At 48.7% G+C, this 15,863-nt stretch overlaps 1 protein-coding gene across 1 annotated transcript in view; it reads right to left on the minus strand.

Moving 5' to 3' along the window:
• Positions 1-1,151: 1,151 nt before the first annotated feature.
• The window catches only part of STPG4 (sperm-tail PG-rich repeat containing 4), a 66,134-nt gene continuing 51,422 nt past the window's right edge, over positions 1,152-15,863 (minus strand). Inside the window, exon 7 of the mRNA XM_069955420.1 lies at positions 1,152-1,629. Within this exon, the coding sequence (XP_069811521.1) occupies positions 1,513-1,629 (117 nt within the window). The 3' untranslated portion in view covers positions 1,152-1,512. The remainder of the gene's footprint in view (positions 1,630-15,863) is intronic.

The following is a 15,863-nucleotide window of genomic DNA, read 5'->3' on the forward strand; positions in this document are numbered from 1 at the left end:
GACTGGTATATATGTATGGATGGTATATGACTGGTATATATGTATGGATGGTATATGACTGGAATATATGTATGGTATATGACTGGTATATATGTATGGATGGTATATGACTGGTATATATGTATGGATGGTATATGACTGGAATATATGTATGGTATATGACTGGTATATATGTATGGATGGTATATGACTGGTATATATGGATTGATGGTATATGACTGGTATATATGTATGTATGGTATATGACTGGAATATATGTATGGTATATGACTGGTATATATGAATGGATGGTATATGACTGGTATATATATGTATGGTATATGGCTGGTATATATGTATCGATGGTATATGACTGGTGTATATGGATGGATGGTATATGACTGGTATATATGTATGGTAAATGACTGGTATGGATGGTATATTACTGGTATATATGTATCGATGGTATATGACTGGTATACATGTATAGTACATGACTGGTATACGTGTATGGTATATGGCTGGTATATATGTATCGATGGTATATGACTGGTATATATGGTTGGATGGTGTATATATATATATGTATGTATGGTACATGACTGGTATATATGTATGGATGGTATATGGCTGGTATATATGTATGGATGGTACATGACTGGTATATATGTATGGATGGTACATGACTGGTATATATGGATGGATGGTATATGACTGGTATATATGGATGGATGGTATATGACTGGTATATATGGATGGGTGGTATATGACTGGTATGGATGGTATATGACTGGTATATATGTATTGTATATGGCTGGTATATATGTATGGTATATGGCTGGTATATATGTATTGATGGTGTATGACTGGTATATATATGTATGTATGGTATATGACTGGTATGGATGGTATATGACTGGTATATATGGATGGATGGTATATGACTGGTATATATATGTATGGTATATGGCTGGTATATATGTATGGATGGTATATGACTGGTATATATGTATGGATGGTATATGACTGGTATATATGTATGGATGGTATATGACTGGTATATATGTATGGATGGTATATGACTGGTATATATGTATGGATGGTATATGACTGGTATAAATGTATGGATGGTATATGACTGGTATATATGGATGGATGGTATATGACTGGTATGGATGGTATATGACTGGTATATATGGATTGATGGTATATGACTGGTATATATGTATGGATGGTATATGACTGGTATATATGGATGGTATATGACTGGTATATATGGATGGTATATGGCTGGTATATATGTATGGATGGTATATGACTGGTATGGATGGTATATGACTGGTATATATGTATGGATGGTATATGACTGGTATATATGTATGGTATATGGCTGGTATATATGTATCGATGGTATATGACTGGTGTATGTATGTGTATATATATATATATACATATACACATAGAGCTGCAGCATTGTACAAGCAGAGTCAGTTTAGCAGAAGGAGACGATAATTATTCTTCATGATTCACAATCTAAAAGTCAGATGAATTACGGAAGAAAAGGCCGTGCTGGCGACCCATTTTGGCGACCGTGGGTGGCTGTTTTGGTAACTGTCTGGTTGGATCATAGGTTCCGGGGCCGGGGGTTTTCTAAAATAAGAAGAGAAAGAGAATGTGAGTGAAGTGATCCGCGAAGCGTCTGAGAAAGCAGCGAGATGGAGAAGATGCGGCTGATCCCAGAGATGGCGGGACGCAGAGGATTAGTCCCCATGATGGAACCCATTGTCTCCTCTCTGGCTTTTAAGGTTTTGCTGGCGGCCTTCGCCTTACGGACTGCGCTTCCACCAGCAGAGGCCCCTCCATTATGTTATATAACCCTGACTTCTCACTATCTGTCTCTTCTCCTCCAGTTCATAGTAAAAATGATTTATTACAATGATTTTAAGTGACAGGAGGATGCAGCCCGATCTGCGGGCAGCGTGTTATAGGGAGCCGGTCATGGACAGTCTGTAGGAAAAGCTCCAGGATAAATTGTCATTCATTCCTGTAAATCTCTGCTCATTCTGGGCTAAGTAGTCAAGTGGGCGGTCCTAATCAGCAACCGACAGCAATGTGTGTAAGTGTGCAGCTGTCAGTCACTGTATAGGACCGCCCCCATGACTATTAAGCCCAAAATGTGCAGAGATTTACATAAAAAAATTAGTCAAACTTCCCCTTCAAGCTGTATGTCAGGTGCTGCCCGCAGATCAGGCTGTATTATCAATGTGACGGGAAAATAAATAGCACGGTACACATCACCTCTACATACATAGCGCCTCCCATCCTCCTCCTCCTCCGCCATGGTGAGGACCCCTGTAAGCTCAGGCCAGTCCCTAGAGTCCATACATTATAGGGTGGGTCACAAACAATACAATCACATTTTATTACGTTATAAATATTGAGCAAATCTAAGAGACAGACCCATAAAACTAAATTCTCAACAGCAGCAGGGACACCTGTCAAAAACTGTGTAGGTACCCTGCAGGAAGTGGTGTATTCTTCCAGTACTTATCAGATGCTGTATGTTCTGCAGGAAGTGGTGTATTCTCTCCAGTCTTCCAGTATTAATCAGCTGCTGTATGTCCTGCAGGAAGTGGTATATTCTCTCCAGTCTGACACAGTGCTCTCTGCTGCCACCTCTGTCCATGTCAGGAACTGTCCAGAGCAGCAGCAAATCCCCATAGAAACCCTCCCCTGCTCTGGACAGTTCCTGACATGGACAGAGGTGGCGGCAGAGAGCAGTGTGTCAGACTGGAGAGAATAAATCACTTCCTGCAGGACATACAGCAGCCGATAAGTACTGGAAGAGTGAAGAATACACCACCACTGACAGGCCATACAGCAGACTGTTTTTTGTTTTCTAAAGTGCAACCTTAAAGTCCACTCTCTGTAGAATGGAACAATAGAATGTATCCTCCTTCCCAGTGACTGTGAGGAGATGTTGCACTCCTGTTTACCTTACACCTCCTATAATAATAGCGCTATGTATTACGAGGACGTTACAGAGACCTCTGCCCCCCGGCCTGTCACTCCCCATTACTGGGAACATTTCCCTGACTCTTGTGACACATGAGAAGTGGAAGCGCAGCTAATGATCCCCAGGAGAGTGAGTCACAGAGGGAGAAGACTATATTTGGCTCTGTCTCTCGTTCTCGCTCAATGTATTATGTACTATGTAATAACAAGTAATACTCAGGGCAACCGAGCCGCCACCACCGCCTGGAAATACATTCCCTCTGAGAACTCCAGCTCCACGGCCGACAGCGCTGGAGAAGATCAGAGAGAGAATAAAAATAGTCGCTCTCCCTCCTCCGGATAATGTGATAAAGCGGAGACTGGTGGCCACGTTACGTCTCCTCTCTCTCTATAGTGGCAGCGTTACGTCTCCTCTCTCTGTCTATAGTGGCCGCGTTACGTCTCCTCTCTGTCTATAGTGGCCACGTTACGTCTCCTCTGTGTCTATAGTGGCAGCGTTACGTCTCCTCTCTGTCTATAGTGGCCGCGTTACGTCTCCTCTCTCTGTCTATAGTGGCCGCGTTACGTCTCCTCTCTGTCTATAGTGGCAGCGTTACGACTCCTCTCTCTCTATAGTGGCAGCGTTACGTCTCCTCTGTGTCTATAGTGACAGCGTTACGTCTCCTCTCTGTCTATAGTGGCCACGTTACGTCTCCTCTGTGTCTATAGTGACAGCGTTACGTCTCCTCTCTGTCTATAGTGGCCACGTTACGTCTCCTCTCTGTGTCTATAGTGGCAGCGTTACGTCTCCTCTCTGTGTCTATAATGGCAGCGTTACGTCTCCTCTCTGTCTATAGTGGCAGCGTTACGTCTCCTCTCTGTGTCTATAGTGGCAGCGTTACGTCTCCTCTCTGTGTCTATAGTGGCCGCGTTACGTCTCCTCTCTGTGTCTATAGTGGCCGTGTTACGTCTCCTCTCTGTGTCTATAGTGACAGCGTTACGTCTCCTCTCTGTGTCTATAGTGACAGCGTTACGTCTCCTCTCTGTGTCTATAGTGGCCGTGTTACGTCTCCTCTCTGTGTCTATAGTGACAGCGTTACGTCTCCTCTCTGTGTCTATAGTGACAGCGTTACGTCTCCTCTCTGTGTCTATAGTGACAGCGTTACGTCTCCTCTCTGTCTATAGTGACAGCGTTACGTCTCCTCTCTGTGTCTATAGTGGCAGCGTTACGTCTCCTCTCTGTGTCTATAGTGGCCGCGTTACGTCTCCTCTCTGTGTCTATAGTGGCCGCGTTACGTCTCCTCTCTGTGTCTATAGTGGCAGCGTTACGTCTCCTCTCTGTCTATAGTGACAGCGTTACGTCTCCTCTCTGTGTCTATAGTGGCAGCGTTACGTCTCCTCTCTGTCTATAGTGACAGCGTTACGTCTCCTCTCTGTGTCTATAGTGACAGCGTTACGTCTCCTCTCTGTCTATAGTGACAGCGTTACGTCTCCTCTCTGTCTATAGTGACAGCGTTACGTCCCCTCTCTGTCTATAGCGACCACGTTACGTCTCCTCTCTGTCTATAGTGGCTGCGTTACGTCTCCTCTCTGTCTATAGTGGCAGCGTTACGTCTCCTCTCTCTGTCTATAGTGACAGCGTTACGTCTCCTCTCTCTGTGTCTATAGTGGCCGCGTTACTTCTCCTCTCTGTGTCTATAGTGGCCGCGTTACGTCTCCTCTCTGTGTCTATAGTGGCCGCGTTACGTCTCCTCTCTGTCTATAGTGACAGCGTTACTTCTCCTCTCTGTCTATAGTGACAGCGTTACTTCTCCTCTCTGTCTATAGTGACAGCGTTACGTCTCCTCTCTGTGTCTATAGTGGCCGCGTTACGTCTCCTCTCTGTGTCTATAGTGACAGCGTTACGTCTCCTCTGTGTCTATAGTGGCCGCGTTATGTCTCCTCTCTGTGTCTATAGTGACAGCGTTACGTCCCCTCTCTGTGTCTATAGTGGCAGCGTTACGTCTCCTCTCTGTCTATAGTGGCAGCGTTACGTCTCCTCTCTGTGTCTATAGTGACAGCGTTACGTCTCCTCTCTGTCTATAGTGACAGCGTTACGTCTCCTCTCTGTCTATAGTGACAGCGTTACGTCTCCTGTCTGTCTATAGTCACAGCGTTACGTCTCCTCTCTCTGTCTATAGTGGCCGCGTTACGTCTCCTCTCTGTGTCTATAGTGACAGCGTTACGTCTCCTCTCTGTGTCTATAGTGGCAGCGTTACGTCTCCTCTCTGTGTCTATAGTGGCCGCGTTACGTTTCCTCTCTGTCTATAGTGACATCGTTACATCTCCTCTCTGTGTATAGTGGCCGCGTTACGTCTCCTCTCTGTGTCTATAGTGACAGCGTTACGTCTCCTCTCTGTGTCTATAGTGGCCGCGTTACGTCTCCTCTCTGTGTCTATAGTGGCCGCGTCACGTCTCCTCTCTGTCTATAGTGGCCGCGTTACGTCTCCTCTCTGTTTCTATAGTGGCCATGTTACGTCTCCTCTCTGTCTATAGTGGCCGCGTTACGTCTCCTCTCTGTCTATAGTGACAGCGTTACGTCTCCTCTCTGTGTCTATAGTGGCCGCGTTACGTCTCCTCTCTGTCTATAGTGACAGCGTTACGTCTCCTCTCTGTGTCTATAGTGACAGCGTTACGTCTCCTCTCTGTGTCTATAGTGACAGCGTTACGTCTACTCTCTCTGTCTATAGTGACAGCGTTACGTCTCCTCTCTGTGTCTATAGTGACAGCGTTACGTCTACTCTCTCTGTCTATAGTGGCAGCGTTACGTCTCCTCTCTGTCTATAGTGACAGCGTTACGTCTCCTCTCTGTGTCTATAGTGACAGCGTTACGTCTCCTCTCTGTGTCTATAGTGACAGCGTTACGTCTACTCTCTCTGTCTATAGTGGCAGCGTTACGTCTCCTCTCTGTCTATAGTGACAGCATTACGTCTCCTCTCTGTGTCTATAGTGACAGCGTTACGTCTCCTCTCTGTGTCTATAGTGACAGCGTTACGTCTCCTCTCTGTGTCTATAGTGACAGCGTTACGTCTCCTCTCTATGTCTATAGTGGCCGCGTTACGTCTCCTCTCTGTGTCTATAGTGGCCGCGTCACGTCTCCTCTCTGTCTATAGTGGCCGCGTTACGTCTCCTCTCTGTGTCTATAGTGACAGCGTTACGTCTCCTCTCTATGTCTATAGTGGCCGCGTCACGTCTCCTCTCTGTCTATAGTGGCCGCGTTACGTCTCCTCTCTGTCTATAGTGGCCGCGTTACGTCTCCTCTCTGTGTCTATAGTGACAGCGTTACGTCTCCTCTCTCTGTCTATAGTGACAGCGTTACGTCTCCTCTCTGTCTATAGTGGCCGCGTTACGTCTCCTCTCTCTGTCTATAGTGACAGCGTTACGTCTCCTCTCTGTGTCTATAGTGGCCGCGTTACGTCTCCTCTGTGTCTATAGTGGCCGCGTTACGTCTCCTCTCTCTGTCTATAGTGACAGCGTTACGTCTCCTCTCTCTGTCTATAGTGACAGCGTTACGTCTCCTCTCTGTCTATAGTGGCCGCGTTACGTCTCCTCTCTCTGTCTATAGTGACAGCGTTACGTCTCCTCTCTGTGTGTATAGTGGCCGCGTTACGTCTCCTCTGTGTCTATAGTGGCAGCGTTACGTCTCCTCTCTGTCTATAGTGGCCGCGTTACGTCTCCTCTCTCTGTCTATAGTGACAGCGTTACGTCTCCTCTCTGTCTATAGTGGCCGCGTTATGTCTCCTCTCTCTGTCTATAGTGACAGCGTTACGTCTCCTCTCTCTGTCTATAGTGGCCACGTTATGTCTCCTCTCTGTGTCTATAGTGGCCGCGTTACGTCTCCTCTCTGTGTCTATAGTGGCCGCGTTACGTCTCCTCTCTCTGTCTATAGTGGCCGCGTTATGTCTCCTCTCTGTGTCTATAGTGGCCGCGTTACGTCTCCTCTCTGTGTCTATAGTGGCCGCGTTACGTCTCCTCTCTGTGTCTATAGTGGCCGCGTTACGTCTCCTCTCTGTCTATTGTGACAGCGTTACGTCTCCTCTCTGTCTATAGTGGCCGCGTTACGTCTCCTCTCTGTGTCTATAGTGGCCGCGTTACGTCTCCTCTCTGTCTATTGTGACAGCGTTACGTCTCCTCTCTGTCTATAGTGGCCACGTTACGTCTCCTCTCTGTGTCTATACTGGCCACGTTACGTCTCCTCTCTCTGTCTATAGTGACAGCGTTACGTCTCCTCTCTGTCTATAGTGGCCGCGTTACGTCTCCTCTCTGTGTCTATAGTGACAGCGTTACGTCTCCTCTCTGTGTCTATAGTGGCCGCGTCACGTCTCCTCTCTGTGTCTATAGTGGGAGGACAGCGTTTGGGGTCTTGAGGACCGGGTTCAGGAAATATTGTCCTTGACTCCTACATTGAGATCCGGGATGTCTCCATAGACAATAACACAATCGGTATAATGATGTCGCCTCAATAGTTTGAGGCAATTCTTAGTGTTCTATACATCATCACGATGTTGGCTTCTTGCCCTGGCCGTCCCAGTCTCCACCTTGTGTCCAGTAGAGAAAGAGCCTAGTTTATTATCAGAATATTTTTGATGTTTTTGAAGCTATTTTTGTTCCTATATATATACATATATATATATATATATGTGTGTGTGTGTATATACTTATGTTATTAAGCTTATCGCTGTCGTGAAGTCTACACCTTTCTCTTGTGCTCTCTGCCCAGAACACCCCGGTGATGTCTCCGCCTGTCAGATCGCACACGTTGCTGCGGGTTGTTGCTACGTTCTCAGACAGCTGAGGGATTACCATGTCGGCCTGTGCGCTGCCTGAATACCCATCCGCTAATGAGAAGGAACCTATTATGGCCGGAGTGATTCCATGGCGGCTTTCTAAGAGCTCCCAGCCTATGGCTTTTGGTAAGGGGGTCATCTTACTGAGTGGTCTATAGAGAACGCCACCCGGACCAGTCCTGCCGCGTCTCTACATAGGAGGCCGGTAGTTGTCTCTGTCTCTATGGACTTTCTCTCTAAAGGCTTCATGTTTATACCTTGTTACTGAACAAACATGAGGTCTGCGAGGCGGTGCATTCAGACGCTTATTCTTGTCATTGTTTTCTGTAGAAGTCGAATAGACCGGAGGGTTTTTACATTGCCTGTAATGAGCAGCACTTTAAGTTACAGTCACTGAAATGAGAGGCGGTGACCTATGACCTATACCCTGCCGGCTTTGTCTGTCACTATACACCTGCCAATTGTATCCAGCAAAGTGACCTGCACAAAGATGCTATAAAGAGGATGGGAACATGGTAAACCTTGTGTGTATATATATATATATGTCCAGTTAATCCTCAGCACGCCAGCATAGGTGGTAAAAAATGTGATTTATTCCATAAAGTACAAAAGATCCAAAAGATGCGACGTTTCGACCTCCTCACGAGGTCATTATCAAGCATCAAGGATGCTAGATAATGACATCGTGAGGAGGTCGAAACGTCGCATCTTTTGTATCTTTTGTACTTTATGGAATAAATCACATTTTTTACCACCTATGCTGGCGTGCTGAGGATTATCTGGACATATTTTTGGGGATCCCCAAGCCAGGGGACTGACTCCATATAGCACCCACCTCATGCAACTTTGGATGTGCGGCTCTCTCCTGTTTCTATATATATATATATATGTACTGCACACAATGAATCCTGTGCCGGTGGCGTCCATGAGATCTGTAATGACGTCATGGGATCTGCCACCAAGATCAGCAGATCCTTTTTAGATAGTGTGAGGTGTGAGGAGCGGCCTCCACGCATCCCACAGATCATCGATCAGATTGAGACATGGAGGATTTGGAGGCCGAGTCACCACCTTGATGTCTTTGCTTGTTCCTCAAACCCTTCCCCCTCAATGTCTGCAGAGTTATCGGGACAGTATCCTGATGGAGGAGAGCGCTGCTATTAGGGGGTCCCGCTGACAAGGAGGGAGAACTTGGTATGTACAATGGTAATATCCACATGATGGCAAGACACAAGGGGGACATTTATGATGACCGCCATACACATAAAATGGTCTTAAAGTGCCCCACCGGATTCACTGAGAGGTGCACACCACTGAACAACTCTGACCCGCACCTGCCCTATGGTGGATGCAGAAATCTAGGTTCCTGCCATGATTTAAGCCTGTGAGCAGCTGTAAATCAGGTGTGAGAGAAGGCCATGCATCCTCACCACTGCCCCCCCCCCCCCAGCCTGCCCATTGGGCGAGTGGGGGATACGGCAGACGTACACAAGAGAGAATGGACAAATCTGCACCTTCTCCCTGTGTACACCAGGAGCGCAACAATAGTAAATGTCCCCCAAGGTCTCTAGCAGAACGGTCCCCGCCATCTTTTCTCCTACCCATAGTGCATCCTGGTGCCATCTCTTGTGCAACTCACACGCACCGACCGTTCACATGAAGTTAAAGAAAAGATTGGTAAGAACAGGAGCCTTCATTCATTACTTCATCTCTGATCCAGTTCAGGTGCCCATTGTAGGCAATTTTGGCCGCCAGCAGCATGGGCACTATGACTGGTCTATGGCCAGATCCCTGTACACAGTGATCTGCCATGCCCTGTGTGATCTGCCATGCCCTGTGTGATCTGCCATGCCCTGTGTAATCTGCCATGCCCTATGTGATCTGCCATGCCCTATGTGATCTGCCATGCCCTATGTGATCTGCCATGCCCTGTGTGATCTGCCATGCCCTGTGTAATCTGCCATGCCCTATGTGATCTGCCATGCCCTATGTGATCTGCCATGCCCTATGTGATCTGCCATGCCCTATGTGATCTGCCATGCCATGTGTGATCTGTCATGCCCTATGTGATCTGCCATGCCCTGAGTAATCTGCCATGCCCTATGTGATCTGCCATGCCCTGTGTGATCTGCCATGCCCTGAGTAATCTGCCATGCCCTATGTGATCTGCCATGCCCTGTGTGATCTGCCATGCCCTGAGTAATCTGCCATGCCCTATGTGATCTGCCATGCCCTGTGTGATCTGCCATGCCCTATGTGATCTGCCATGCCCTGTGTGATCTGCCATGCCCTGTGTGATCTGCCATGCCCTATGTGATCTGCCATGCCCTGTGTAATCTGCCATGCCCTATGTGATCTGCCATGCCCTGTGTGATCTGCCATGCCCTATGTGATCTGCCATGCCCTGTGTGATCTGCCATGCCCTGTGTGATCTGCCATGCCCTATGTGATCTGCCATGCCCTGTGTGATCTGCCATGCCCTGTGTGATCTGCCATACCCTATGTGATCTGCCATGCCCTGTGTGATCTGCCATGCCCTATGTGATCTGCCATGCCCTGTGTGATCTGCCATGCCCTGTGTGATCTGCCATGCCCTATGTGATCTGCCATGCCCTATGTGATCTGCCATGCCCTATGTGATCTGCCATGCCCTGTGTGATCTGCCATGCCCTATGTGATCTGCCATGCCCTGTGTGATCTGCTATGCCCTATGTGATCTGCCATGACCTGTGTGATCTGCCATGCCCTATGTGATCTGCCATGCCCTGTGTGATCTGCCATGCCCTGTGTGATCTGCCATGCACTATGTGATCTGCCATGCCCTATGTGATCTGCCATGCCCTGTGTGATCTGCCATGCCCTATGTGATCTGCCATGCCCTGTGTGATCTGCCATGCCCTATGTGATCTGCCATGCCCTGTGTGATCTGCCATGCCCTGTGTGATCTGCCATGCCCTGTGTGATCTGCCATGCCCTATGTGATCTGCCATGCCCTGTGTGATCTGCCATGCCCTATGTGATCTGCCATGCCCTGTGTGATCTGCCATGACCTGTGTGATCTGCCACCATTCTATTATAACCAGCAAGAACATTTATTTCTTCTGTGGGACCAGGCCAGCCATTACTCCTCATGAGCACCAATGGGCCTAGGGGGGCGATCCCTATGGCGGTGATTTTCTGGTACTTCCTTGGATCACATATGCACTAAGTATTAAATTAAAGCAGCACCCCACAAGTAGTGTTGATTGAATTTGCCGCACTGTTTGGGTGCCTATAGCAGTATCCTTGTTTACCAGGACTCCCTAGGGTGGGAACCAACTTCTACAGAGACCGGGAGTCAAATTCAGAGCCTTCGGGTTTGGAAAATGTTGCTAAACCTAAACAGTTTGGCAAGTTCACTTAATATCACCCACAAGACCGACCCAGCCTTCTCACCATTTGGGCCTTATCATGGTTGTACAGATTCTTAAGCTTTTCTCAGCTTCAAGAACTGACTGATCATTTGCTGCCTAATCCTTCCCAGCCCATTGGCACCATTGGCATGAGCGAGCCAACGTTATTTACTTCACCTGTCTCCAAAGCAGCAAATCTGGTGGGGCGTTCCCAGTATGTAGTGGTAAATAGTGACTTAAAGTGCTCCAAGGAGGGACAAATGGTGAATCGGTAACAGGGCTATGGTTGTCCCTTGCTGAAAGCGTCCAAGCCGGTAAATTACTGATATTGCTGGCTATGATAGAAAGGTGTCAGAAGTAGAGCAAATATCAAGAATGCTCGGGCTCGAACTTAGCTCAACTCCAATGAGAACCCACAGATCACCTAGGATAGACGTTCAGTGTGTGCAATACAAATAAAAGCATAATTACTATTTATATTTACACCATGTGGATGGCTGGGTGTGCACATAGATAGACATGACAGCAGGATGCACTATGGGAGGAAGAGTGGCGGAGCCAGCGTGAAGCTTTGGTGGGATCCCCTAATGGCAGTGCTCTCTGTTAGCAGGATAACGCCCGAGCACATTGCCAAAACTGACCAGAAAGGAGGAATATGACAAAGAGATGAAGACAATGACCCCAAACATCCCAGACCTCAATCCGATCGATCATCTATGGCAGTGCTCCTCAAACTGTGGGGCGGGCTTCACCAGTGAGGCGCCCCCTAGTTGTTGGTGAGGCCCCCCCTAGTTGTTGGTGAGGCCCCCCCTAGTTGTTGGTGAGGCCCCCCTAGTTGTTGGTGAGGCCCCCCCTAGTTGTTGGTGAGGCCCCCCCTAGTTGTTGGTGAGGCGCCCCCTAGTTGTTGGTGAGGCCCCCCCTAGTTGTTGGTGAGGCCCCCCCTAGTTGTTGGTGAGGCGCCCCCTAGTTGTTGGTGAGGCGCCCCCTAGCCAGAATTCACAAAAGTGACTATAAGCTGCACAGTTCTTTCCCTAAATGCAACAATCTCTGGTTAAGGAACATTATTGACTTATTTTGTGCTTATTTAATGTTATACAGAGGTTAGGAGACACATGGAGGGTAAACTGAGCAATAGCTTTTTATCTTTGTATGGACTCCTATCACAGATGGTGAGGCCCGGCATCCTCTTGGTCAGTCTGGTGAGGCCCAGCATCCTCTTGGTCAGTCTGGTGAGGCCCAGCATCCTCTTGGTCAGTCTGGTGAGGCCCCGGGAATCCTCTTGGTCAGTCTGGTGAGGCCCAGCATCCTCCTGGTCAATCTGGTGAGGCCCCAGCATCCTCTTGGTCAGTCTGGTGAGGCCCAGCATCCTCCTGGTCAGTGTGGTGAGGATCCGGCATCTTCTTGGTCAGTCTGGTGAGGCCCAGCATCCTCCTGGTCAATCTGGAGAGGCCCCGGTATCCTCTTGGTCAGTCTGGTGAGGCCCAGCATCCTCTTGGTCAGTCTGGTGAGGCCCAGCATCCTCTTGGTCAGTCTGGTGAGGCCCAGCATCCTCCTGGTCAATCTGGTGAGGCCCCGGCATCTTCTTGGTCAGTCTGGTGAGGCCCAGCATCCTCTTGGTCAATCTGGTGAGGCCCAGGCCCCCTCTTGGTCAGTCTGGTGAGGCCCAGGCATCCTCTTGGTCAGTCTGGTGAGGCCCAGGCATCCTCTTGGTCAGTCTGGTGAGGCCCAGCTGGGTAGGCATCCTCTTGGTCAGTCTGGTGAGGCCCAGCATCCTCTTGGTCAGTCTGGTGAGGCCCAGCATCCTCTTGGTCAGTCTGGGGAGGCCCAGCATCTTCTTGGTCAGTCTGGGGAGGCCCAGCATCTTCTTGGTCAGTCTGGTGAGGCCCAGCATCCTCTTGGTCAGTCTGGTGAGGCCCAGGCACCCTCTTGGTCAGTCTGGGGAGGCCCAGCATACTCTTGGTCAGTCTGGAGAGGCCCAGGCATTCTCTTGGTCAGTCTGGTGAGGCCCAGGCATCCTCTTGGTCAGTCTGGTGAGGCCCAGCATCCTCTTGGTAAGTCTGGTGAGGCCCAGCATCCTCTTGGTCAGTCTGGTGAGGCCCAGGCATCATTTAGTCTATTAGGTGAGGCTCCAATAGAAAAAGTTTGAGAAGCACTGCTCTATGGAATATGTTGGAGAAATCCCATCCATGGAGGCTCACTGCACAGGATTTACTGCCGATGCCTTGATGCCAGATACTAGAGGAGTCCAGGCCTTGGTGGGTGACAGTACGCCTCCATATGGCGGCACTTACAGAATATTGGGCAGGGCGGAGGTTGCTATGACTGATCGGTCTATATTACGGGGGCCATGAAAAAAGCTTTCACCTCCGCTGCCAAATCCTTCTAGAACAATAGCGGCCCCGGGCTCACTTCCCACAATTCCCCTCACCAGACCTTCCCTGCCAATAAAGTCGACCTATGATTAAAACCGAAGCAAATAAATGTTTCCAGTCCTCACTTTCCCGTTTCACGCGCCGCGTTATAATTAGTGTTTTTGCTTTGACTGTATCACATTATAACGTTACACGTCCGAGGTTTCATTGTTATTGTCTGTAGGATTGTTTCATATGTAACATTAAGTACCAGCCAGCGACAGGTTAATCAGCCCGTAATTAACCCACTAATGACCCTGGCGATGGTTGTAATTAACCCACTAATGACCCAGGTCTACAGGCCGTGGTTATAGCTGCGAGGAAGCATTGGATGCGGCACCTTTGTTTGGCCTCCATTGAATGTCGCACAATGCGCCGCGGGGGGAGGCGCGGCGCTGATGTGCTGCCATTAGTTATATTGTATAAATAGATGCGTTCGTACTCGATGGGCCACAGCCCTGGTCCAAGCGGCTGCTGCACCCGTCCCTTCTCCTCTGTCACTTATGGGGCGGTGGTTCAGCTTTGCTGTTTGCAGGTTGATAAGATCTGAGTTATTATTACGCCCTGTCCCCACTTTCCCCCTAATGTTGTCTCCAGTTTGGGTGGGGTTTTGAAACTCAGTTCCATTGAAGTAAATAGAGCTTAATTGCAAACTGCACCTGAACTGAAGGTAGGGGGAAAAGTGGCCATGTTTTTGTAGCGCTGGATAACCCCTTTAAGTCACAGCATTGTGGGGCAGAGAGTTTCATAGTATTGGATAGAAGGTAAGAACTAAAGGAGCTGTCAAGCAAATTAAAAATGTTATAAACTTTGTTATGAAATTCGGATACTCCCCTGCCCATCACACAGCCGGGTGCTCAGCCAATCAATGGTCACAGCAGGGACCCGCCTCAGCCAGTGATTGGAGGAGCAGGCATTTCCTGTGTGTCAGGACACAAACATGAAGCTGTGCGCAGCAGGGATCTGGTCCCTGTCAGAACGGATCGGGCAGGAGGGTATGCCTTACTATTCATTTTTTAGGGGCCCTGAACTCTTTCTGCAGACAGAAGAGCACTGGACCCTGAAGCCCCCTCTGCCGCATAGAGAAACCCCAGGATTCCAGATGACACATGGCGGGGGAGCCCAGGGGCCACACATTAGGCCTCAGATAACTCTGGCTCCTCAGCAAATACTGATCATTACTGATGACTGCGCTGCTAAAAAAATAGTTGACAAGTAACCGTCATGTTGTCTGCAAATAAGAAATAACAGGAGGCGGAATCATAAGATTACAGGGGAACGAGAGTCAAAATGATTCACGTGAAGTAACCGGAGGCAATCATATAAGAGCGTGTGCGGCTGAGGCCGTCAGGAGAGCCCTTCATCTTTATGAGACCGCAACTTGTTTGATTGTCGCAGACAGAGGAAACGTGTAATTTGCAGCTGCTCTAATGGCTTAGCACCCGATCATAAAACAGCTGTCAGTCCCCAGCAAGGCCGCTATGGAAGCCAGGCCGGACAGCTTGGCCGCCCACCAAGTGCACCTCCTCAGATCCCAGCGACTGCCAGTCACATCGCTATAGAAGTTACCCAGCTTCATCTGAACAACGCACGGACGTTCCCCTTGTCATTTATTAGATGGGGGTCGGCCATTCAGGGGCCTCATTTATATCCCAGTGCAGGATCTGATGCAGAGAGTGAACAAGCAGGGAATGCTGAGAGATTTCAGCTCTGAAACCTCTGAGAGTGAACAAGCAGGGGATGCTGGGAGATTTCAGCTCCGAGACATCTGAGAGAGTGAACAAGCAGGGGATGCTGGGAGATTTCAGCTCCGAGACATCTGAGAGAGTGAACAAGCAGGGGATACTGGGAGATTTCAGCTCTGAACCCTATGAGAGTGAACAAGCAGGGGATGCTGGGAGATTTCAGCTCCGAGACATCTGAGAGAGTGAACAAGCAGGGGATGCTGGGAGATTTCAGCTCTGAACCCTCTGACAGTGAATAAGCAGGGAATGCTGGGAGACTGCAGCTGCTGTACTGTCCCATCGGCAGCTGTGGCTGTATCTCACCTGTATATAGTAACGTAATGCAATGTCATTTATACGGCTAAGGGTATGTTCGCATTTTGTTTTTGGCCCCACGTCGGGCTACACGTCAGGAATCAGTGAAAACAGGATGCTGACGTGCAGCCCGGCGTGCAGCCGACGGCCATATTAAATTGAATAAACAGGACGGAGTCATTATGTGACTATGTTCTGCTTATTTGCCGGACGTACACGGCT

The sequence above is a fragment of the Dendropsophus ebraccatus genome, chromosome 15 (genome assembly GCF_027789765.1).
Source record: "Dendropsophus ebraccatus isolate aDenEbr1 chromosome 15, aDenEbr1.pat, whole genome shotgun sequence".
NCBI lineage: Eukaryota > Metazoa > Chordata > Amphibia > Anura > Hylidae > Dendropsophus > Dendropsophus ebraccatus.